Source organism: Triticum dicoccoides, chromosome 6A (genome assembly GCF_002162155.2).
Source record: "Triticum dicoccoides isolate Atlit2015 ecotype Zavitan chromosome 6A, WEW_v2.0, whole genome shotgun sequence".
NCBI classification, from domain to species: Eukaryota; Viridiplantae; Streptophyta; class Magnoliopsida; order Poales; family Poaceae; genus Triticum; species Triticum dicoccoides.
In genome coordinates this window covers 168,119,214-168,145,182 of record NC_041390.1, presented here as the reverse complement: position 1 = coordinate 168,145,182, position 25,969 = coordinate 168,119,214, and the positions used below count along the sequence as shown (strand labels likewise).

Below are 25,969 nucleotides of genomic sequence, written 5' to 3'. Positions count from 1 at the left end.
GCAGGTGGTATATGCTTCCTCACCAAAGTACCAATGAAATTGGCAAATTCGGTTGCATCTGGCCCAACAGGCTGGCCATCCCCATTAAGTGGAATATGGATTTTGGGTTGATTGAGCCTTGCATATATGTTAGACTTTCGAGTAATTTTTCTTCCACCTTTCTTTTGACTACCATCACCATCAAGCTCATGAGTAATCTCTTCATGCAAGAAAATTAAAATAGTCATACAACAATTCTAGCAAGTGACATTAGGTTAGAATATGAACAATTCTAGCATGTGACATTAGGCTACCTTTGGAAGGCTGATGCTCAGGATCAACATGATCTTGATCTTTTGATACCCTAGACCTTAAAACACGTCCTTCATTCACGCTTACAGGTGCGCTGGAGGGTGCCTGCATAGATATATAGGTTAGTGTTGCAAGCTACATTTGCTTCCTTCAGGTAGAACATGAATGTGATGGAAGCTACATACCTTTCTTTTCTTTTTGGGGGCTTGGTTCGCTTCCATATCTTCCTGCATAGAAGCTCTTGTTGCTCGTACCGCTGCTAGCTGTTTATCATTCTGTTCAATGATCTTGCTTCTCAGTAGTTCATACTCTACCGCTTTCAGTTGTTCCTCCGTGACCCCACCATCTTTAGCTCTTCCGTTTGCGCTTGCCATTTTTCCTCCTGCAAAAGACACACTATGTGAGTACATCGCTGAAAATACAAAACATTAGAGGATCATACACAACACTTACTTTTTTTCAATATCACTTGCTTTAAGAACTAGTCCATCTATATCTGTCCTAGCAGAACCAATGCATCCATCCGCAACACTCACATGTATAGCAGTACATGGATCAGGCAACGTCACATGTAAAACATTACCGTTGTCATCTTTAGATTCTTCTATGTCATATAATGATGGAACAACAACAGTAGACCACTCAGCATCAATGGGATCTTCAACATAGTAAACTTGAGTTGCTTGTGTGGCTAATATGAAGGGCTCATCTGATATTTTCTCACCGGTATTGAACAAATGCTTGAAATTCATAGAAGTGATTCCAAACTGATCAGTTTGCACCCATTCATCTTCTACACGATTATCAACCCAGTCACATTTGAACAACACTACTTTCCCTTCAACTCAAGAATTTCCTTTATAGTGCCATAATAGGTCTTGTTTCTTACATTAATATTGTCACCTTTTCCTTTTGCAAAGGATGTGGTTTGTGCAACAAGAGCTACTCCACTACTCTGAAATGAGCGGCCCTCATCATATGATTGTGTATGAAAGTCTACCCCATTTATAGTGTAGCTACTATACTTCATAGCAACCAAGTTGGGCTCTTTAGCTAATATTTTTATCTCATGAGGTGCTTCATCTCCCATTTCTGCCACCTGTGATTATGAAATGCTATTGTTACTCTACAATGGGATGGAATTATATGTCTTATAGGTTGACAGTCACATGCCCACTTACGTGCAATTTAAACCACTCATGAAATGTCTCGTAATGCACACGCTTGACTTCTCGATGACTTCGAACACCAATAGAAGAAAGGTAATCCATATGTTTGCTGCATATAGGTTATATTTATCAATTGACAAGGAGGAGAGAAATAACCTAATAGCAATACATAGTAGGGATATCTTTATTTTTTTCATCAAAATCTTTCCAAAGGAGGGAATCTTTAGGATGCCTAATCAAGCCATCTTGTGAGCGCTCTTCTGCATGCCATCTTGTGAGAGCCGTAGTTCTGGAACACACAAACAACCTTTGAAGCCTCTTCTTTATTGGGAAGTAACGAAGAACCTTCTTAGGAACCTTGCGGACACGTTTCCCATCTGCACTCTTCCTTTCAGATTTCCATCTTGAAGTCTTACATTCTGGGCATGAATTGGCATTGGCATTGTTCTTCCAAAATAGAATGCAATCATTTTCACATGCATGGATATTAACATACACAAGTCCTAGGCATTTGACTAGTTTTTTAGCTTCATTGGAGTTTTTGGGTATTGCGGACTGAGGGTAAGCATCTTTTAGTAGATCTAACAGCAGATCAAAACTTCTATCAGACCACCCTCCAAGCAGTTTGGTGTGAAGAAGTCTCACTAGGAAACGAAGCTTTGAGAAATTCTTACAGCCTGGATATAGCTCTTGTCTAGAATCAGTGTCAAGTTTGTGGAGAGATTCTAGAAAAGAATCATCCTGATCTAAACCACAATCATCTTCAGGATCTCCCCCTTTATCCAAACCAGCAGCAAGATCTCTTAGCAAATCAGATATATCATCGCCCTCATCCCTGTCGTCACCCTCATCTAGATTTGGAGGAATGGAAGAAGAAGAGACACGTTCTCCATGAAACATCCACTGTTTGTAGCCATCTACAAATCCCTCACATACTAGGTGCTCACGGACTTCAGACTCTTCTCTCCAGTACGAGTTCACACAGTTTTTGCAAGGACATAAGATTTTATTCTCAATCGATGATTTATTAAATGCATAGCCTAGGAATTTGGCGAGCCCTTGTAAGTACTTCTCTGTATGCCTACATGCAAGTGTACATGTGTAGTGTGTTATATATAGTTTCAACATATAAGCAAAACAAAATATATATGCGGCATTATACCTAGGCGCATCCATCCAACCTTTATCCATGGTATCTTAGCTTCACAACTGGTTACTACCAAGTCAACACTAAATCCTGAACGAATAATATCAAAACCAGAGAATGCAAGGAATCAATTTAAGTACTGTAAATAAATTGGCGCAAAAAAGAAACGAAGAATCATAGAACCAATTCAATGGTAGTACACACAGTAAAGGCTGATACCACCATAAATAAAATGGATCAAAGCTGTGGTTGACTCACCAACTGGTGGAGGATGCAGCGACAAGCACGGGAGGGGGATCGCTGCACCGCTGCTGGAAGCTGAGTCATTGGCAGCAAGAATCCTAATAACCAAAATAATTAGACAATATAAAAGTCAATGTCAAACATGAGGAGGCATCTCTACATATTCATGACATCCACACATATGGAGGGCCTCTAGACTTGAGTGGGGAAGAGAAACTCACCTAGTGGTTGGAGCAAATATTCTACAACTTCTCTTTGTCGGCTCAATGTTACCAGCAGTGCTCCTCTATGTTACCTGTAGAAAAAACAAGACAGATGAACAAGTAGACTACAACTTTTGAGATGCGGTGCTTTATATATTTACAGCTCTCTGCCATGTTTTCTTTCACTTCAAAATCTACTTCAGTAAACAAAAGAGAAACTCAAGTTTAAAATTTTTGTTACTGAAATTTAGGTATAACATCAGGTCAGTTAAGTTGTATGTTTTCAGAGACTCCAGTTTTTTGGATGTATGTCCGAGTTGCATGATTTTAAAGGAAACATGATTCTAAAAGTCAAGATGATGTTTTTAATGAAGTAATACATACTGTTGGCAAGGTCAATCCATATGCATGACAATATTTAGCTCCTCGGCGCACTTTTTGTGTATTAACTTTATAGTTAAACTCTTCTTCATTTGTCTTCAGATCATCCAGACAAGAAAAATCGATACCGATGACTACAAATTCCTTTCTATCGGGACGGTGGAATTAAAGGACAGAACATCAATGGGAAAAAACAAAATTTGCACACAACAGCTCAACTTCTAGAATTAGTTCATATTGCTACCACTAAGCTTCTACTCTGTACATTAATTAGCACATTTTCTGCCTACATAGTATCTCACAATCAGACTAGCTGCAGTACACATCAAACTGGAGAAGAAAAGCAAGAGGTGTAGCCGTTCCCTACTGCCGGAGCTCCCCGTTCCCCACCAACCCACTCTCACAACAAAGCCTAGAGAGAGGGGGGAGGTAAAGACAGAGAGGGAAGAGTTGTACCTCAGTCGCATCGACCATTGCCGCTGCCGCTGCGTGTCTTCGAGAGCTGGACGGTGGAGATGGGGGAGGTCAGTCCAGGGAGGCTGGCTTGCCGCTTCCCAAGATGCTCACACGCCTACTGCTGGTTGGAGAGAGGCGCCCGGAGAGAGAGAGCACTAGGACATGGGGCCAGCGGTGGAGAGACAGGACGGTGTTGGGCGACGTTGACGAGGCAGGAAGGCGTGGGGCGGCACTGCAGAGGGAGGGCGTGGAGCGGCGCCGCAGAGGGAGGGCGGCGTGGGGCGACGGTGGAGCGGCGCTACAGAGGAAGGGCGGCGTGGGGCGGCGGTGGGACGGCGTGGGGCGGCAGTGGGACGGCGTGGGATCGACCGGCGGGAGCACTGGCGGCGTGCGTGGGGAACGAACAGATCGAGCTAGGGATTTGGTTGTCCTGTACGTGCGAGGGGAACGAAGGAGATTGGGTTTTTGGGGGAAAATGTTGTCGGGTTGGGCCGTTTATTGGCGCTAAAATTTGGCCGTTCGCGCGCGAGGCCCAGTTAGCTTCAGAATGTCGGTCGGCGTTATTTACCAACCGATGGTCCATGGGCCATAAAGGATTTCCCGACCGACTGTTTGATGATATATGCTATACCATTCCCGACCGATAGTCTGTAACTGAACAGATGTTTCCCGACCCACAGTCCGTTAGAAATTTTTCTGACATATTGTTGGTCAGCAATGGTGACTTTTTCCCAACACATGCCAGTAGGGAATTTTGGTGCATGGTGTAGTGTGTCGCCGTCGCCACGCCAATCGGCGCTGATCTCTTCCACGTCAAACAGCATTGTCTTCATGAACCGGGCCAACGCTACGAAGGAAGGGGTAGCAAACAGACGCTCTACTCCAGCACCGCCGCTGCCACGGCCGCACCAACCCACGCTCATTCTGTTTGCCAGAATCGCCACAACCAATGCTGCCGGCAAGACGGTCGCATACTTGGACCTGGGAGAAGCTCCGAAGAGGCCCCCTGTCCAGTGCACGATGAGGACCCTGACCTCGTCCACCATGAAGGTTTTCGGCATAGGGAGCGTGAGAATTCCTGAGAAGTCATCTGCCACTTCGTCAACATGTCGGTCCGCATCGATCTCTTCCATCTCAAAGGGACCTGCCGCCGTCAAGTCGGCAAACACTACCAAGGAAGCAGTTGGAAAGAAACGCTCTGCGATGACCAATGCTGCCGGCAAGAAGATCGCTTACATGGAGCTGGCAGAAGCTAAGAGGAGATGCACTGCCCCGCCCCGCCGATCCCCACCACGCCGATCCTCGCTGATCCCGACCGCGTCCACCCTCAAGGTTTCAAGCGAGATTAGTATCTGTGATGTAGTGTAGTAGGTTGCACCTGTGGCTATTCATGATATCAGTACTGAACTAGTGAAAAATATTACAGTATTTTTCTTGTAATTTAGATCAGAGTACTTGACTTTGAATGGCCGACAATTGTTTTCCTGGTGAAGCCGATTCATCGATTGATTTGTCTATCTTACTGCATGAAGCTGATTCCCAATTCACTAGCAACCTATTTATCTGTCATCCAATATTCCGATGCAAAGTCGAAAGAGACTGGACATCATTCTGTTTGTAAATGGAGGTGGCTTGTGCCAAGGAAGTTGTCTGTGAGGAAAATGCGCCACGACCACAAGCTTTATTTTCAACTTGTGAAAAATCAAGCACAACGCACAAAGGGCTCAACATATATGATACATCAAGGGTACAACATCATGCATGCTTGCATGCATCCATGTCGCTAGCACATTCAGGACTCACGAGGACGACCCCGCAACGGCGAAGCTGAACCCCGAGCCTTGCAGTGCATCCTCGGCGATCCTGTCCAGCCGTTCCGCCATCGCCAGTGTCATGTGGTTGCTCCAGTCCCCGACCACACCCTTCCGGAAAAAGGACTCGTGTGCCGCCGGACCCTGGCTGCCACTCTTGTTCACCTCCATGTTCTTCAAGCTCTGGAAGCTGCACAACTCCACGATAGCCTGCACCACCCCGACCGCCTCCTCCTCACCGGAGAACGGACACCCCATGAACTCCGCCAGCTTATTCACGTTGCTCAGAGCATCTCCAACAGCCATGCTATATAGCCGCTGTGCTAAAAAAATCAGCGTTTTTTGCGCGCGCTACCGGTCCGGACGATCTAGTAGAGGTGTAAAAATTGCACGCGCAGCATATCTAGTTCAACGCGCGGGCCGAAACGCCATCGCGCACCGCTTATTTGCTGCGCCCGCTCCCACGCGTTGGACTCTCGAACGCTCGCTAGCAACTCCACCCACCCCATCCATCTGCGGCGCCGCCGCCGCCCGCGCCACCCGGCGACCGTTCCGGCGCTTCCCCGGCCTATCCACGTGCCGCAGTGGCTTCCTCCGCCTCCCTCTAGTCACTGCCGCCCTCGCGTGCGGCGGTCCTCCGATGAACAGTGCGCAGCCGCTCGCTGCCGCTCGGCGCCCGCAAGGTGTTCGATAAAACACCCGCAAGGTATGTATTGCTCAACTTAATGAATTTGGTGCATGTTGATCGTAGTTTTTATAACCTAGTATTCAACATTGTAGATGAGTTCATTGTATGATTCTTCCGAAGAAGAATTTGATATGGAAGAGGAGGAGGATCTTGCAATGATCCTAGCTATGCACATCAATAAAAAACCAAAACATGGTGGTTCGGTTATGGGTCGGCGGAAAAATTGGAGGGATAGGATCGATGCCCACAACAGATTGATCAGGCATTATTTTGCGGAGAATCCCACATACACAGAGTCGTACTTTCGTCGCCTGTTTAGGATGAGCACCGAGTTGTTCAGGTGCATTGCAGAGAAACTAGCGAGACATGACCGGTTTTTTCAGCAAAGAAATGCCGCCGGAGAGCTCGGGCATAGCACCTTTAAGAAGGTGACAGCCGCTTTGCGTATGTTGGCATACGGTATCCCGGCTGATCTAATTGGTGATCACTTGGCTATGGGTGAGAGCCAAGCCATCATGTGTGTCAAGCGCTTCGCAGTCGGAATTGGCCAAGTGTTTGGCCAGGAGTATTTGAGATCTCCCAATGCGGAAGACGCCTGTCGGATGTGGGGCTCCGGCAAACCCTTAAGGTTCGAATACTGGGGTCCGCGCGAAGTCTTTCCTTCCCACCAATCTACGCCCTAGCTCGCTAAGATCTCGCGGACGAACTCGAGGAACTCGCAACACAGAAAGACATGAGGTTTATACTGGTTCAGGCCACCGTTGTGGTGTAATACCCTACTCCAGTGTGGTGGCGGTGGATTGCCTCTAGGCCTGATGATGGAAAGTACAAGGGAAGAACAGCCTCCTGAGGTTGAGGTGTTCTTGTGCGTAGGCTCTCGTCCGGGATGGACCAAGCTAAGATGAGATGCCTCTACTATGGTGGCTAGAAGGGAGCCAACAACGGCGGGCAAATTTGAAGGGGGACAACTAGTACAAGCTATCCTGACAAAAGTGGTCTTCGACTGCAAAAAGCTCTGGCGGTGACATCGTCTTGGGCTCCACGATGACCTCCTTCTTGCCGTCCTCCTGATCTTGGTCTCGTTGCACCAATATAGCAACATTTGCCTGATGCCTCGGTATTCTTCGCCTGCGCTGGCCTCCTTAGCACCAAAGAGGAAACAAGGACACTGCGCGCGCTGGCGCGCGCCTACTATCGTGCGTCATGGCTCACGTCACGAGGGCCTCGTGAGGTTTGCCCCGCCTTGATATCTTATCTCCTTGTGAGGTTGCCTGGCTAGGCCACCCTAGAGGAGGTCTTGCGTCGTCCGCCTCGCGAGGCTTGGACCCTCGCGAGGGTCTTGGATGCTTTGTTGGTGAAGACGGGTCGTACGGCCTGCTGGCTTAGCCACGCCGTGGGTCGCAGGCAGGCAAGTCTGGGGACCCCCGTTCCTAGAACACCAACAGTAGTCCCCGGGCCCAAGGTGCGCTCGGGTTTGGCTTCACGGCGAAGCCAAGGGCCAAGTACGGAGCGCCGCGGGGCCCAAAGCCTGCGGCCTCGGTTGACGCGTGGCGGTTGATTGGACATGGGCGTCTCCGCTTCCACATGCTTACTCGGCAACTGCTTGACCTGACAAAAGGCTGGCGCAGGCAGCACTTGCCTTCGTTGCTTCTTCCTTGCCTCGCTCCAGATCCCCTTTCTCGCTCTTCGTCGCCGTTACCTCCAGATCTGCCCCAGCCTTGCTTTGCAACTGCCGCTCATGGCGTCGCGCAAGGTCAAGGCTTCCTCGGCACCGGCTTGGTACGAGCCCGCTCTTGAGGCGCCCACTGTCACGGAGAAGAGCCTCGCCTCCGTGCGCCTGCTGACAGCGAGAGAGAGCAACGAGTGGGGGAAGACGGAGCTCCGGCTTGCGTCCGATGAGCCAAAGCCTGAGGGGAGCACCTTCTTACCCTTCTTCTCAAGCAGCGTCGCTGTTGGGTTGGTTCCTCCCTTCTCTGATTTCTTTTATGAAGTCCTTGACCACTACAGGCTGCAGGCGTTGCACCTCCATCCCAACTCTATCCTCCTCCTGTCCATCTTTGCCTACTACTGTGAGGCGTACCTGGGCGTGATGCTGTCCGTGGCGCTCCTGGGCCATTTCTTCTTCCTCTGCGTCAGCAGCGAGCACGCCTCCGGGTGCGCTAATTTCGTCGCCTGCGGCAAGGCCAACTCGATCTCGAGCACCGTGAAGAGAGCCGACAACATTCGATCCAAGTGGGTCATGATGGACGCCAAGCACGCCCATCCGTTCCTGGTGTTGCCGACGGGAGCGCCCCAACAGGGCAAGGGGTGGCCCAAGGCTAAGCTTGTCGACGAGCGGGCATCATCAGTGTTGGGGAAGATGATGACCGACCTGAAGCCGGGCAACGCGAGGGCGGCCAAGATAATGGGGGCGATGCTCCTGAGGGAGTTCTTGATGCTGCGGGTTGCCCCACTCCAGGCGCGCGCGCCCCCTCTAGGAGCTCGAAGAAGAGGAAAACAAGACCCGCCTGAGGCTAGGGGACCTGCCTGGCAATGAGTTGGACACCGTCCTTCGCCTCATAGTCGGGGACAACCAGGAGTACCCGCCTAGCGCCTTTGTTCCCCTGTTCCAAAGCAGGGACCAGGAGGAATTCATCGCCTCCAGGCCGACTTTTGATGCGCGCGGGCTGGTGCCCGCCGGTGCTTCCGAAAGCTCCTATGGCGCAAAAACCGACGGAGGTGTCTTCCGGCGAGTCCCGCGGAGAGGGGGAAGAGGAGGTGGACTCGGAGAAGACCCCGAAAGAGGTGGGGGAGACTTCCTCTCTGAGCAAGACCGAGATTCTCCCCGCCCTTCCTGATGATGCCGAAGCCGACGCCTACCAAGGGGAGAGGGAGCAACCCCTCATCCCTACGAAGGGTAGGTCGTCGCTGGTGGTCCGTGGTGCCGCCTCCACCCCAACGCCTCCTGGGGCTGAATCGGGTTCTGCCTCCGCACCGCCTGGCGCTGCCGGAGCCCGAACGCCTGCCCTTCAGGTCCCGATGCTGTCAGGCTTCAAGCTTCACAAGCGAAAGGTGGAGTACTTCGTGGTGGACTGGTAGGTGTCTCGAGCTTCACTTTATCCCTGCCGGTACTTGTTATTTCCTGACGCTCACCCTTGGTTGATCAGGGCGGCGTCTTCGGCGAAGAAGAGGAAGGAAGATACGGCAGCCATGCCTCCCTCCGTAGAGAAAGGAGGCAGCAGCGCCCGCATCTCCCCAACCCGGTCGTCCTCGTGGGGCCAAGGGGAACATCGCTGCGTGGAATCAGCCCCCATGGCCCCGCGGGCTCCGGAGGTGCCGGCGCTTGGCGCGGCTGACGAGGTCCCAGCTGCTCCGGAACCCGTGGTCTCCCAACCCCCGGTGACAGTGTCGCTTCCTCCCACCGCAACATCTCCACTCCCTAGTTCTTCTGCTCTCGCTGCTGTCTTGGAGCGTGCCCTTTCAGAGATGACCCAGCTGCGGGCGGATCTCTTGAGTGCGGACCCGCGCCTGGTGGCCGGGCGTCTGGAGTCGGCCTCTGGATGGCTTCACTCCGACCTGGCGGTTCGCACGGCACTGGGCCAGGCTGCTGCGGCTTCCAAGGAGGAGAAGCAAGGAGCCGCCAGAGCTGCAGCCGATCGTGAGAGCGACGCTGAAAGACGCCAAGGCCGTCTATGACCGCTGCCAAGTGCTGGAGGGCGAGTTGCAGAGCCTGCACGACAAGCACGCCGAAGAGGCACGCTGCCGCCAAGCAAAGGAGGAGAAGATGAAGGCTCGGGAGGAAGCCGTCAAGAATCGCGATGCTGAGCTGGCGGAGCTGGGGAAGAAGCAGGCCGCCGAGCGCAACCGGTTGGAAGAGTTGGAGCAGAAGATGGGGACGAGGGAGGCCGATCTTGATGCCAAGGCGCGAGTCCTGGCCGAGGACCGCGTGGCCTTTGCTGATCTCGAAAAGAGGTCTCGCAAGGCGCTGAAGACACTCTACGAGGACGGCCCCGTCCAGCTGCTTCCTCTCGTGGTGAAGGCGCTTGAGGAGGTCGTTGATGGCCTCGGTCCTACAGTGGAAGCAGAAGCTCGCGTCCTGTCATCAGCCGCGCTGACTCGTGTCTTCAGCCATCTGCACCTCCGTGACCCCAGCGCTCGCCTTGACAAGCTGCTGGAGCCTGTGGCTGAAGATCACTGCGAAGCTGCCGCCGCGGCTGTACAAGGTCAAGTGGAGGCCTTGCTGGGGAGCTTCCGCGGCTTTGTCTCTGATCCTCTGTCTGGCGACGACGCGGGTCCTGTGGCTGGTGGTGAAGGTGAGAACATCGTTGCCCACGAGGGATCACCTTCCGTAGGCGATGGCGATATCCAGGGGTGACCTGCGGCTATTCTTCCCGTTTCGTTCCTGTGACATGTATCAGGCCTCATGGAGGCGTTTAGACTTTTAATTTGGTATTGTGAGAACAATATGCTTGTAATATTTGCTTTGAGATTTTGCGATTTCCTTCCTATTTGCTTTGCATTCTGCCTCGGCAGTGCCCGGCCCTGCGCACACCTCAACCGCCATTGGGCCAACCGGAGACCAGGACGGACCAAGGAGTGAGGGGCTACGTGACCAGTTAGGCTCCTGAGTCGCGATGCTCAAGAGTCCCCCTTGACACGCAAACAACATATAGGGAGAGTTCGTGAGGATAGATCAATGTTCTACGTCGGCAGAGCCTGGCCACACGCATACCTCAATCGACATTGGGCCGACCGGACACCAGGACAGACCAAAGAGTGAGAGGCTACGTGACCAGTTAGGCTCCTGAGTCGCGATGCTCAGGAGTCCCCCTTGACGTGCAAACAATTTCCATACCTTCCCTCGCCGAGGCCTCGGGAGGGGCGCGCGATGCCCAGGTCCGGGGGACCTAGTTGGGTGGCGTGCGCTTGGGCGTGACCCGAGCACAGCCCCCGTGCCCAGCCCCCTAGTGTGGCTCTCCCGAGGGGAGGTGTTGTGGTAAGGCTGGGAGCTGAGCTCTGGGCTCCCTGAGGTTGGTACGACCGTGGGGCTGCCCTTAGTTGTTTATCACCAGCGCAGAGCATAGTGCTTCCGCTTGTGCACGGGTATAGCCGCTCCTCGACAGTGTCGACAGCCAGCGCGGAGCATGGTGCTTCCACTTGGGCGTGGGATGGGGGGCCCTCCGGGAGGAATCCCCGGGGCGTGTACATCCCCGCCCTGACACGTGGCTTGCACGGCACGAGGTGTATCTGGGCACTCGTGAGCCAGCGCGGGACTCACGAGGCCCTACCTCAAGGCGGGTTGCGCCTGATCTTGAGTCTTGGTGACTGTGTGTCCCTGCAAGGCGGTTAGATGCAAGCACTCTACGTCCTCAGGTCCCGGCCCTCGAGTGAGCTGAGCCGCCGCTGGTATGCCAGGTCGCGATGCCATGGTCAAGGCCATGGGGTGAGGGCTGGAGAGCCAGTAAGAGCTCCTGAGTCGCGATGCTCAGGAGCCCCCCTTTTAACGTGCAAGCGGATTGCATAGGATGAACAAACCTGTGGTGGGAAGCAATCGCGCCGGTGACAGCAGTTGGTAGGTTAAGCATGGAGAGCAGATCAATTCAGATAAATGCAGGAAGATACATGCCACCGGGTCTGGCCCGAGCGACTTGGGGATGATGCAGCCCGAGGGGCGCCCCCAACAAGGTAAGCTAAAGATGTAACCAAAAGGGATACATGCCGCAGGGACGGGCCCACGCGGCCTGGGAATAATGCAGCCCGAGGGGCGCTCCCAGCTAAACGAGCTTGGAAGATGTCACCTAGTTCTGTAGACGAAGTAGAGTTGGTGCAGCTGAAGGCGCGCATTGAAGAAATGACTCCTCATGAGCCGCCAGAACCCTGAGCCTCGGGAGGCTCTGGGGGCTCGGGAGGTTCCCTGAAGACCGTCTCCATCTCCTCCATAATGGCGTGGTACCTGGCTTCCTGAGCCGCTAGGACATGTCGCATGTTGCACTGATAGGCCGATGCCACGCTCGGCAAGCCAAAAGGAATTCGAACTTAGTTGTGCGGCGGGCCCTCGCAGCGACCCACACCCGAAGGCCAGAAACGCTCCTGAGATGCGGCCCTGTTGAGCCCTGGGACGTCGATGCAGACACGCAGCCCAACATCCTCACCAGGATGTGGAGCTGCGCCTCGTGGGCGACTGTTGCCGCGCATGGCTCTTGCTTCTTGCAGTTCCTAGGTGGTCCTGGTGATGAACTCCTGAGTGGTGGGCACTCCTTGCCCTGTGCTCTCCTGAGGGTCACGTGCCGTGAAGCACGCCTCCAAGTGGTTCCTAAGCACCTCCCTCGTGAGGTTGGTAAGGTCTGAGACCCTCCAGAAGAGAGCCCCCGAGCCCTGCCCGAGGAAGGCTCCGGGTGCGCCTTCCTATGCGATGGAGGGAGGCGCCCCTGGAGCGGGCGCTGGTCCTGACGAGGCTCCTGCCGCGACGCCATCCTCCTGAGGTCCTGCACGGCGCGGCTGCTTCTTCTTGGGGATGGCCTCCAGAGGGCCTTCATTTCTGCCGTTGGGGTCATCGATTGCTGCGGCTTGAAAGGCGCGCTCGAGGGAGCACACCGCATCCCTATCTTCACATGGGACCGTGATGATTCCTCCGTTTCCTGGCATCTTGAGAACGTTGTAGCCGTGATGAGTGACTGCCATGAATTTGGCCAGGGCTGGATACCCGAGGATGGCATTGTACGGCAGGCGGATGTGCGCGACGTCGAAGTCGATGAGCTCGGTACGGTAGTTCATGCGCCCCCCAAAGGTGACGGGCAGGCGGACCTGCCCTATCAGTGTGGTGGAGCCGTCGGTCACTCCTGAGAAAGGCTTGGTGGGCTGGAGCTGTTTATAAGGCACTTGGAGGTTGTCGAACGTGTCGACGGACAGGATGTTGAGCCCTTCGCCGCCGTCGATGAGGGTCTTGGTGATCCGCACATTGCTGATGACTAGGGAGCACAGCATAGGGAGGACACCGGCGGTGGCTGCGCACTTGAGCTGGTCTGCCGAGTTGAAAGTTGGCGCATTGGGACCACCTGAGCGGGTGCGTGGCCTCGAGTTTGGGGAGCGCCACGTTCACCTCGCGAGCGAACTGGTTGAAGGTGCGCTGAGAGGCTGGGGCCTGGGCGCCGCCCAAGATGCAGGCGATCGCACGCGGCTCCAGGAAGCCCCCAGCCCCCTCGTCCTGGTGGTGGTCGTCGTTCCTTCTTGGTGGCAGCAACGGGGGAAGACTGACGCTGCCCTCGGAGCGATCTTCACGCGGTGGGTCCCTCCAGGCGCCCTCACGAGGCTAGTCCTGCCAGCGGTCCTCACGAGGCCGGTCGCGCCACTCCTGGTGTGGGCCACAGTCATCCCAGCGTCCGCCTCCATGTCCTCCTCCGCGGCCGTAGCCCCGGTCGTTGCGCTCGGGGCATCGACCGTACCGTCCTTCTCGTATGGCTCTGAGCTCTTGACAGTCGCTGGTGTTGTGGGTGTTCAGGTTGTGGAAGGCGCAGAACGGTCGGTTGTTCTTGGATGACTCGGGTTGATCTCTGCCCCGCTTGATGTCGGGTTCCGCTGCGAGCACAACTACCTCCTTGTGCTTCATGTCCTTGGCCTTGGCCTTCTTCTCCTCCGCGCCCACGGCTGGGAGCTCAAGGAGAGAGAGGCGCCCTTCCTCAACTCTTGCGCACTTGGTCGCCAGGTTGAACAGCTCCTGAGATGTGCAGAGATTCTCATGGATGGCGAGCTCTTCCTTCATCTTGATGTCACGGACGCCGTCAGAGAACGCGGAGATGATGGCCTTGACCGTGACCTTGCGGATCCTGAGGCGGGTGTTGTTGAAGCGCTGGATGTACTTTTGGAGGGTCTCCCCTGGTTGCTGCCTGATGCGGCGTAGATCACCCACGGCCGGTGGGCGGTCGCAAGTGCCCTGGAAGTTGGCGACGAAGCGGTCGCGCATCTCATCCCAGGAGGAGATCGAGCCGTGCTGCAGGTTCAGGAGCCAGGAGCGAGCTCCATCCTTGAGAGCCATGGGAAACCAGTTCACCATGACCTTTTCGTCGCCGCTGGCCGCTTCGATGCTCATCTCATAGAGCTGCAGGAACTCCGCGGGGTCGGCGGTACCGTCATAGCGAGGAGGTAGATCTGACTTGAACTTGCCCAGCCAGGCGACGCTACGCAGCTCGGGGGTGAAGGCACGGCAGCCAGCTGTGGTTGCCAGGGCCTGCTTCGGAGGTGGAGCTTGGTCTTGACAAGGTCCGCGCTGCACCGCTGCGGGCGGTGCGCCGTCTTGACGAGGTGGCGTGGGGAGCGCAGGTGCAGCTTCTCGCGGCCGCAGAATTTTTTGGCAGCTTCTCTCTTCGCGCGTGGGCGCCTGGCGCGGTGGATCACGCCGCAGAGCCGCGCGCCTTGGTGCCAAGGCGCCGTCTTGGGGCTAAGGTGGTGGAGGCACACCATGAGCCCCGTCGCCCGTGGCTAGTTGAGGGGGAGGCAAAGAGTGGGACAACACTGGAGAGCCCCCTGCGGCGCGGACGAGCTCGGCGGCGCGGTCAAGCCACTCCTCGTAGAGGTCGTCGACGGGGCGGTAGCGCAGGAACTCGTTCGCTGCAAGGAGCACGGCCCATGCCTCCATGGGAGCGCGGTGCGCGTGAGACGAAGATCCAGCAGGGGTCAGTGATGGAGTGGCGGTGCGGCCGTCCTGCCGCACCGAAGGATGCTGCGAGGACGCCCGCTGCTCGTTCCTCGCTGGGCTGGTGGCAGCGTTGGCGGCGGGAGACGGAGAACGACGATGTGGCCCGCCGACGGGAGCCGTCTGAGCGACGCGGGCGGTGAGGGCAACTCGACGCTCATCTCGAGCACGGCGGGCGTCCGCCATGGAGACGACGGAGCGACGAACTGATGGAAGGGGAGCTACGGCGCACCCCTACCTGGCACGCCAAATGTCGGATGTGGGGCTCCGGCAAACCCTTAAGGTTCGAACACTAGGGTGCGCGCGAAGTCTTTCCTTCCCACCAATCTATGTATGCCCTAGCTTGCTAAGATCTCTCGGACGAACTCGACGAACTCGCAACACAGAAAGACACGAGGTTTATACTGGTTCGGGCCACCGTTGTGGTGTAATACCCTACTCCAGTGTGGTGGTGGTGGATTGCCTCTAGGGCTGATGATGAACAGTACAAGGAAAGAACAGCCTCCTGAGGTTGAGGTGTTCTTGTGAGTAGGCTCTCGTCCGGGTTGGACCAAGCTAAGATGAGATGCCTCTACTATGGTGGCTAGCTCTACTTATATAGGCCCTGATCCTCTTCCCAAATATCGAGCGGGAAGGGAGCCAACAACGGCGGGCAAATTTGAAGGGGGGCAGCTAGTACAAGCTATCCTGACAAAAGTGGTTTTCGCCTGCGAAAAGCTCTGGTGGTGACGCCGTCTTGGGCTCCACGATGACCTCCATCTTGACGTCCTCCTGGTCTTGGTCTTGTTGCACCAATATAGCAACCTTTGCCTGATGCCTCGATACTCTTCGCCTGCGCTAGCCTCCTTAGCACCAAAAAGGAAACAAGGACACTGCGCATGCTGGCGCCCGCCTGGCGCCCACCTGCTGTCGTGCGTTATGGCTCACGTCACGAGGGCCTCGTGAGGTTTGCTCCGCCTTGATATCTCTGCTCCTCGTGAGGTTGCCTGGCTAGGCCACCCCAGAAGAGGTCTTGCATCGTCCGCCTCGCGAGGCTTGGACCCTCGCGAGGGTCTTGGATGCTTTGTTGGTGAAGACGGGCCGTACGGCCTGCTGGCTTAGCCACGCCGTGGGCCGCATGCAGGCAAGTCTGGGGACCACTGTTCCCAGAACGCCGACAACGCCGCAAGGCTATTAAAGACGAACAAAGCCCGCGGCTTCCCAGGTATGCTTGGCTCAATAGATTGCATGCATTGGAGTTGGAAGAATTGTCCAAAGGCATGGCATGGGCAATTCCACAGTCAAAAAAAGGGTTCCACTATAATCCTTGAAGCGGTGGCCAATCAGGAAACTTGGATTTGGCATGCATTCTTTGGAATGCCTGGATCTTTAAATGACATCAATGTTGTCAACCGGTCACCACTGATGAATAAGATTGCAAATGGTGATTTCCCACCGGTGCAGTTTGTAGCGAATGGCCGTACATACAACTATGGCTATTATCTTGCGGAAGGGATCTACCCAAGTGGCAAACATTTGTGAAGCCGTTGAAAAACTAGAAGGTAAGAAAAATCTTGATTTCCACAATGCTCAAGCGGCGGCTAGAAAAGATGTGGAGAGAGCTTTTGGGATTTTGCATGCGCAATTTGCTATTGTGAGAGGATCGGCTCGATTTTGGGATCAAAAAATGCTTTGGTACATCATGCACGCTTGTGTGATCATGCACAATATGATCATCGAGAATGAGCGTGGTCAAGATGTAGACTACTCTCAATATGAGCTCTTGGGACATCCCGTGCGAGTGCGACGGAGGGCTGAAAGGGTGGCCTGTTTTGTTGCCTCCTATCATGACATTCGACGTGCCGTAGCGCATGATGATCTTCAGAAGGATCTCATTGAGGAGTGGTGGGCATGGAATGAACGACAAAGAGCATCATGATTTGTGCGTTCGATGTTGTATTGTTGAAGTATTTGTTGTGTTATTGCACTATTTGTTGTATTGAATGATAAACTGTTTGTTTGAGTTGTAATAATGAAATTGAACTATTTATTGTTGATTTATCTTGTTTGTGTTTGATCTTTTGCTTGTGTTTGGAATGCATATGTTATTTGTGCGAGAGTCGCGCGCGCTGCATTTTTGCGTGCTGCTGGAGCTGCACGCGTGCTCTGCATTTTAGCGCCGCTGCTAGAGCCAGCGCTACCTGCCGCGCCAAACCAGGCGATGGGCGCGCGACAAAGTAGTTTTTAGCGTGCGGCGCGTTCAACGGCTGTTGGAGATGCTTTCACGGGTCCCAGAGCATCTGCTCGTACAGGAGGAAGAGCACCTTCTCCGACCGCTTCCTGCTCATGTCCCTGTAGCCCACCACGTGGCGCCACTGTGGGCCGCTCCCGCATAATCCGTTGCAGAACAGCTCGAACGCCTCCTCGAATGTGTACAGCAGCGGCTGCTGCATGTCCGTGTCCTCGTCGGCTCGGGCTCGGGCTCGAGCTTGTGCAACGACGACCGCCCCTTTCTTGGCGAATAACCACAAGGAAACAAATGCATCCTTTGTGTCCCGACAGATGTACATGATCCGGCAGCCGGACTCCTCCGCGGTGATGCGCCATGGCAGGAGAGAGTAGGGAAGGTGTGTGGCGACCACGCATGGTGAACGGAGCACCGCGAACGCATCGACTGCTAGCAGATGTGGTATTGCAGCCCAAGCAATTTGGTGAAGGCTTTCTGTTGCCATGGGGTATGGAGGCGTTGTTCCTCCAAGTGCACTAAGCTACGTTGGTCCGTTTTCACCAAAAATTCACCAAACTATAGGTAGGGTCGCCAGTGGTCGACCGCTAGTACAATGGCAAGGTATTCTTTTTCATAAGTTGAGAGACCTTTGGTGCGAGGGCCCAATGCTTTACTGAGGTACGCGATGGGATGCCCTTCCTGTTGTAACACTGCTTCCACTCCATATTCACATGCATCTATTTCAATGACGAATGTTTTCGTGAGATCCAAAAGAGCCAAGATTTGTGCTGATGTCAGGGAGACCTTAAGAGCATTGAAGGCTGACTGGGTGGCCTCCGTCCACTGGAATTGGACATTCTTGCGTAGGAGTTGAGTTAATGGCCTAGCTATCATACCGAATTGGTGAACGAAGCGCCGGTAATACCCAACCAATCCTAGGAAGGCTCGAACCTCCTTGACCGATGTTGGCACAGGCCAAGCAGCCACTTGATGGACCTTGTCAGAGTCTGTTGTTACCCCTTGTGCAGATATTGTGTGGCCGAGGTATTTGATTTCTTGCTGAGCAAACACACATTTGTATTTCTTCACATACCATTGATCTCTTCATAGCAGAGCCATAACCCGTCGTAGATGTTGCACGTGCAAAGTAAGAGACTGACTAAAGACGAGAATATCGTCGAAGAAAGACATGGCGCAGACACATAGCACTGGTTCTAAAGTGACAGTCAATCCCCCATTAAAGGTTGTCGGTGCTCCACCGAGGCCAAACGGTACCACTCTATACTAATAATGTCCAGAGTGAGTCTGGAATGCAGTTTTGTATTCCTCCCCTTCTGCTAGACGAATCTAATGATATCCTGAGCGCAAGTCCAATTTGGAAAACCAGCGTGCCCCTGATAGCTCGTCCAATATGTCCTCGAGAACTGGCACTGGGTACTTGCTGATAATGGTCATGGCGTTCAGGCATCTATAATCGACACACATGCGCCAGGTGCCATCTTTCTTTTTGACTAGGATGATGGGAGAGGAGAATGGGATGCTGCTCCTTTGAATAAGAGCAGCCTTCAACATTTCTGCCACTTGTCGTTCCACCTCCATTTTCAATTCAGGTTTGTGTCGATAGCCCCGTATGTTAACTGGTTGTGCTCCCTGCATCAGGGGAATTGTGTGATTACATGCACGCTTTTGTGGCAATCCCGTAGGTTCCAAAAAGATATCCTGATAGTCCAAGAGTACCTGCACAATCTCTGGCGGGAGTTCTGTGCAATTGAGTTCAGTGATTGTATCTGAATCAGTGGCAAAACAGATGTGTATAGCGTAGGCTACAGCTGCCTGCTTCTCCATGTTTGCCAGCTGCACGCTATTCAGAGTCTCACATTTGCTTGCGTTGGATATTACCCCTTGCAAAACCACCGTGAATCCCTCATGTTCAATCTGCATACGTCTGCTTGGCCAATCGATGAGCATGGGACTATGGTATTCTAGCTAGTCCATGCCCAATATGATATCATAAGATCCCAAGGGTAACAATCTGAAATTGGTGGAGAACACGTGCCCTTGTGCAAACCAAGAACATCCCAAGACCTCCTGAGTGCACCACAACTTAGATCCATTGGCTACAAGCACTTTAACAGACTTGGGCATAGTATGCACTCCCTGCAAGCTGGGCAATAAGTGATGAGAAACAAACGAGGCTGAACTACCGGAGTCGACCAGCATCAGAACTTTCTGTCCCTATAGCCAACAGTGTAGTTGCAAGCAACTGGGCGCCTCAGTTCCCGAGACTGCATTGGTCGAGAGCTGCCACACTTGTTCAATTTGTATCCGGTTGAAGTTGTTGTTGTTCAATTGTGGTAGCTTCCTCTTCAATAATATCCAGGTTGAACAAGCTTAACATCTCCTCAATGACATGCAACTTAACTGTAGGTGGACAGATGTGATCATGGCCCCAATGCTCGCCGCACTTAAAGCATAATCCCTTGGCTCGGCGGAAATTTTGCAGCGCCGTGATCTTGGAAGAATCACTCCCAGCACGAGCTGCCTCTGTCCCTCTGCAATCATCTAATGTTGGCGAGGTGGTCGGTGATCGACCCGGTGGAGGAGGTAGCGCCAATGGTATTGAAGGTCGAGCACGCCCCAAAGAGGATGTCGCATTGTGTCGGTTGTGCCAGGATCCTCGCTGTCCCTCAGCCACCTCTTCCTGCAGAATGGCGAGTGCACAAGCAGTGTCGAGGTCCTTGAGTCGTTGTACCATCACCACAGTACGGATATCCGTGTGCAATCCCTCAATGAACCTCGTCAGAAAATAAAGTGGGTGGACAACATCAGAATAGGAGATAAGATGGTTCATGAGGTTTTCAAATTGCTCAATGTAATCAGACATAGAACTAGTTTGACGCAGAGCATAAAACTGATGGATAATCGATTGATGCCTGTCGCGTCCAAATCGAGTGCATAGCAAGGTACAGAATGCTTCCCAATCGAGACCAGCAAGTTTCCCCTCGACTAATTGCAGCCAGATGGCTGCTGAACCAGTGAAATGCAGGGTGGCCATAGGAACGAAATAAGTGTCATGAATTTGGAACATGGCAAAGTACTGCTCACACATAGTTTTCCATATCTTTGGGTTGTCACCGGAGAACTGGGGAAACGAGAGTGATGGGGAAGCCTAGCCTAGCCCCGCGATAAGATGACCCGAAGGGAAACTAGAACCTAGGGATGGATCAGACTCTTGGTAATTGATGGGGGTGTGGAAATTTAGCATACCATTGGCCGGAGAGGTCGCCGGCGGGACGACCGCCCGCCGACAACCCACCCCGTGGTTGAAGCGACTTGCCGTGGCCATCGGGCCCATGGATCGCGTCGATGGGTGACAGATCAGGGAGATCCGTCTTCTTCGATCCACCAGCGGATGCGGTCGCCGCGGAAGGCCGCCCGCTCTGGAGTATGCCCACCGTCTCCTGGATCTTGGAGAGGCGGGCTTCGAGGTCCGGTTTCCACGCTGTGAGAGCGTCCACTTGTGTGGACTGGTGGTCGATCCGCTCCGCGAGCTCCTTGATGTCTGCCCGGGTTTCCTCGTTGGCCTTCGTCAAGGTATCCGCGAGCTTGTCGAGGTACGATTTGAGGGCGGGATCCATGGTCGCGAGCGACTGCTGTCGGTCGCTCGTCTGGCGGCGCGTCTCCAGGGCGACAATGAAGGAAGGATGGTGGTTGGCGACTGATACCTCGTGTTAGCTACTCTCTCAATATCTTTGGATTAAACAGGATCATTACAGGTTGGGATACAATCTTGCTAGGAGGAAGATGAACTAGCAGAGAGGAAGAAAGGGGAGCAGGTTACAAGCCGTCGCCGCCAGTATGATCCAAGCCAGGATGTCTCCTCTCACCTACTCCACCCTATCATATCTTGCTCAGGTCGAAGAGATATGAGATCCATTGAGGCCCAGTGAACTTGTGGCAAGGTCTTCGCTCCCTCTTGGGCCGGTTCTGTTGGGCTGCCTCCGCTCGTGGCCCTGGTGCTCCTCCTGTAGGTAGGGCGCTGACACAGATGTACACGATCCGGCAGCCGGATTCCTCCGCGGAGATGCGCCATGGCAGGAGAGAGTAGGGAAGGTGTGTGGCGACCACGCGTGGTGAACGGAGCACCGCGAACGCATCGACTGCTCCACTGTCGTCCGTCGACTACGCGAACGCCATCTCCAGGTACCTGACGACATCATGGGGGTTGCCATGGCGGAGAGGGTGGTTGAGGTCACATGGTGGGTGCTCGGCTCGGTTGCGCGTGGAGAAGGCGATAGCCTTGAGCCAGGTGGTACCGCACTTTGGGAAGCTGGCAAGGAGGACATCCGACGGCCTCGGCTCGAAGACCGAGTGGACGGCCAGAACGACCACGAGGAACTCCTCCAGGAGCCAGAACCCGCCGTACTGCCTCAGATGGAACGGGCGGAACCGCATGTCAAGGGGAAGCGAGGTGATCGCAAGCTCGGCAATGTCGTCGGCGGCAGAGGCAGCCACGCCGTTGTGCATGCGTGCGTCCGGGTGTGTTGGTGGTGGTGCGTGAGTTGTAATGTGGCTGTGGCCTTGTATAAGCAGCAGCTAGATAACGATGCCCCGCCACGCGAGGTAGTTCGATCGGTAGGCTGCTCCGCGTGCACGTCAGCACGGGCGATGCTGACGATAAGATAAGCATCACTTTCTGGCAATTGTACGTACTTTTCTTCTGAATTTGCTGGCTCACGTCGTATGTATGAGCCTAACGGATACGCACACCAGCTGGTACCTACACGAGCAAAATAGCTCATGCACAGCACAGGTGTACGTGCAAAAACTAATTAACCAACAGCAATGCTCATGTTCATGCATGCACATAAGGGCATTCAAATTTCATAAATTTAGGTACGAAGTACAAAAACAAGAAAACTGACAGTTGAGAGACATGATTTGACTGACGACACATCACACAGCAGTTAAAAAATTAAAGGCTTACTACAAAATTCACTCGAGGAGAGCTAGAAAAACTAATTGGTTATAACAAAATTGAAGGCATAAACACACACATCTACTAGTTTTTCATTCATGTTTTCTGCAAAAGTGATCCACTATTTTTCCACCCAGCTTATTTCCTCAGTAAACAAACTCTATCTTTTGCTTCATGACCTGAAGATTGCTGTTTATTTCCTTTTTTTCGAACGGCTATCCAAAGTGCTAGGTTTTAATAGGAGGAGGAAAAAATCAGGCAAGAGTTTTGCCAAGAAAAAGGCCAAATAATGTGAGAAATGTACACCATAAAAGAGCTCAAGAAAATCCTATTTTTGTTGCTCAACACAATACTGTTCCTGTTTGCTAAATGCTGTAAATGTGAAAATGGATTTTGCTCAAATGTACGTTAGTTTCATGTTAGAATCCCTCTCCACAAATTTCATGCACTGCCCTCTTCTATCTGGAAGAAAATTTACTAACTCTGTCTAACCTGCTTTCGCTTCTGGTTATTAAGTCTTTTCTATTGAATATTATGATCCAACTCTGCATGTTGACCAGCAAACCGCAATGCAGGGTCATGAGCAGGTAAACATTGGCTAACTGAATTACTGTGTTAGCTGTTGCAGATTCACTTAGTAGTGCACAATTAACAAAAGGAGCCAACAGCTCAACAACTATAGTATATGAAAACCTAAAGCCTCAAAATTATCAGATACTACATTACTTCTTAATGCTTCTGACTTGTTTCTTCTTCTTAGAGAAATTAGCTTCTTGCTCGCTATTGGACGCATTTTGATTGGTACCATTCTGAAAATGAAAAAAAAATCAAAGTGGTTCTGGGATGCAACCTACAAATAACTTGTGGGGGCACTTTTGCTACTTGCGTATAGGGGGGTTGTAGCTGGTCTTTTGTTGCCACTTCTGATCTAAATTAAGCATCAGTCTAAACCTAGAAGAGAGAATTAAGCACTAACATATTCATCTGTTGTGAAAATCTAAATTTTGCAGTTAGAACCTTGTTTCTGGGCTGAGTAGTTTGTACAGTGTTTTCATCAGGCATGGTGCATTCATCTTTGCCAACTGCTATCCTCTTCACCTTCGACAGTTCAGGCCCTTTCCTTGACTCAGATTGATCCATCAGACACGCGCGCGGGGGGGGGGGGGTGTAAATGGACTTTTTTTCTGGTAGATTGTGCAGAATATAGTAAGAACAAATTTTACACTTGCTGGCATCAGTTGGTTTGTACCAAAACTAAAATAGATTTTTCTTCAGTACTCCAATAATGTAGCTCCACAAGCAGAGCATCGAACTAATTTACCAAAAAAATTTGTCAGTTTAGTCTAAGCTCGGAGTTTCTTTTCCCATTTCAATGAGTGAGATTGTACTTCTTTTGGATTGGTGGACAAAGGAAAGCGTTTAGTTAAGTTGCATTTAAACTTCAATTTTTGGAAGAATTTTGGAAAATAATAGTTCTGAAAAAAAATCGAAGATATGAAAAATAGTTCTCAGAATTTTAAAATGTTCACAATTTTTTTAAAAACTCGAAGATTTGATTTTTTTTGCAGATTTAGAACATTTGCCAGTTTTATAAAATGTTCACAAAATTTAAATATGTTAGCGAATTTGAAGACAAGTTCACTAATCTCCAAAGGTTCACGGAAATGAAAACAATTCATTATTTGAAAATGAATAAAAAAAGAGAAAATAGAAAGAAAAATCTAACAAGAAAAAAATAGAAGGAAAAATAAAAACAAAACAAAATAAAAAGTAAAACGAAAAAGCAATGGGAAAAAGAAAAAAACACGGAAACCAATCAAAGCCGGACAGAAAAAGTGGTGAAAAATAAACCATAGATAACCCAGCCCAAAAAACCGGCGGGAGGACAGATATTGGGCCACAACGCACTTGGATGGCAACAGGGTGTGTGCGCCCTGTACCATTTTGCACGTGGGACTTCAATTGGATCTCCTATTTGACGCATTCTGCGTCAAATTGTCAACAAACCGCACATATTTGATCAACACGGGCCGGCTTTTTTTTGAGATGGGACAGTCGTATTCCATTTATAGCACGGCGAGGTCACCGGTTATAGGACGGGTTACAAAATCGGGATAGTTCTCAAACCACTAGTCACTAGTCCCAGTAGCTAGACCCGTACTGAACGAAGCTAGCACATGCGCTGGTTTGTTACATTCATGTGGTGTATGTACTACACTAGCCTGGATGAACTGAGTTAGGAGCTTGGCATTTAGATCTCTGAATACTTGTCCCAACGGTGTTAGATCAAAGTCCCCAGTACTTACAGCACGTTGGAGTACTGAGCAATCCGTTTCGAACTGAACTTTGCCCACTCCCAGATGATCAGTGGTGTTGATAGCATGCACCAGGGCCAAAGATTCAGCATGCAATGCGTCCGAAAGAAATCCAAAGGAACCCGCCGCGGCAAATAGAATCTCATTGTGGGAGTCGCGACAGACAAGCCCCCATCCTCCCTTCCCCGATTCTACATTGTATGCACCATCGATGTTAATCTTTACTAGTTCTGGAGGGGGAGGCTGCCATGCCCGACCGGATGCCACCCGGACTGGAGGAGCAGGGTCAAGGTACACTCTCCATTCCTTTACGTGGAATCGGACAAGGAACTGAAACATGGGCTGGCTCATTTAGCAGCAAGACGCGCATCCACCCATCCCGTTTTTGGGAACATTTTGGATGGCTTCCAGCCGGTTTTTTCAGTTTTGGGAAACTTCTAGAAGGTTCATGAACCATTTTTCTTATTTTCTGTTTATTTTTTGTTTTCCTTTCTTATTTCCTATTCCTTTTTCCTTCTTTCTTCTTTTGTCTTTTCCTTTTTATTTTACTTTCCTTTTCATTTTTTCCCTTTCCCCTTTTCTTTTATTTCCTATTTTTTTTCAAGTTTTTTCCTTTCCATCTAAATGTTCAGGAATTTAAAAATGTTTGTATTTTTAATTTGGTTCATGTTTTTCAAAAAATTCCTGGTTTGAAATTTTGTTTAGAAATTCCAAAAAGTTTAGACTTTGAAATTTGTGAGCTTATTTTAGAAGAAATGTTTGAAATTCCAGGAAATATTTAATTTCAGATTTTCAAAAGGTTCGCATTTTATGTTTTTGTCTACAAATTCAGAAAATTATTGGGAATTTCAAAATTGTTCTTACTTTCAAAATGTGTTCACAAATTTGAAAAAAAAAGAATCATCTTTTTGACAATTTCTTCGCGAACTCAAAATATGTTCGAGGAATTTGAAAAATATTCTGTCATTGAAATTTGTTCATATTTTTTTAATTTTGGAAAAAAATGCATTTTGAACAAATTATTCGTGACTTCAAAAAGTGTTTGTGTTTTGAAAAAAATTGTTCATAATTTGCAAAAATGTTTGCAATTTCAAATTTTGTTCACAACTTCAAAAATTATTCAGGAATTTGAAACATGCTCCAGCTTTTCGAAATTTGTTCACGTATTCTAAAAATTGATCATGTTCACAAACTTTGTTCGCAAATTCCAAAAATATCTTTAACAACCATGTTGCATATCTTGCATAGGAGCTTGTCATTCCAAGCGGCTAGCACAACCTGCGCACCACAACATAGTCTCATGTTCGAATCCGAGTTCTCGCTGGCTAATTTTGGATGTTTTCTCACCTTGCAAACTGCCACTGCATAATGGGCCAACCCAGGTGAGCTGCACCCTGTGCGAAAGGTTGACTC

The 25,969-nt window shown here is 51.4% G+C and overlaps 1 protein-coding gene and 1 pseudogene across 1 annotated transcript; both read right to left on the bottom strand.

Annotated features, from left to right (window-relative positions):
- Nucleotides 1-5,689: 5,689 nt before the first annotated feature.
- On the bottom strand, nt 5,690-6,007 carry LOC119316456 (cytosolic sulfotransferase 9-like). The gene has a single exon (XM_037590775.1). It carries the CDS (start codon nt 6,005-6,007, stop codon nt 5,690-5,692), a length of 318 nt encoding a protein of 105 aa, XP_037446672.1.
- An 11,311-nt stretch (nt 6,008-17,318) lies between these two features.
- On the bottom strand, nt 17,319-21,808 carry LOC119316455 (annotated as a pseudogene).
- Between the last annotated feature and the right edge of the window lie 4,161 nt (nt 21,809-25,969).

Coding starts and splice junctions, on each gene's coding strand:
- LOC119316456 (XM_037590775.1), bottom strand. CDS start 6,007: ATGGCTGTTGGAGATGCTCTGAGCAACGTGAATAAGCTGGCGGAGTTC.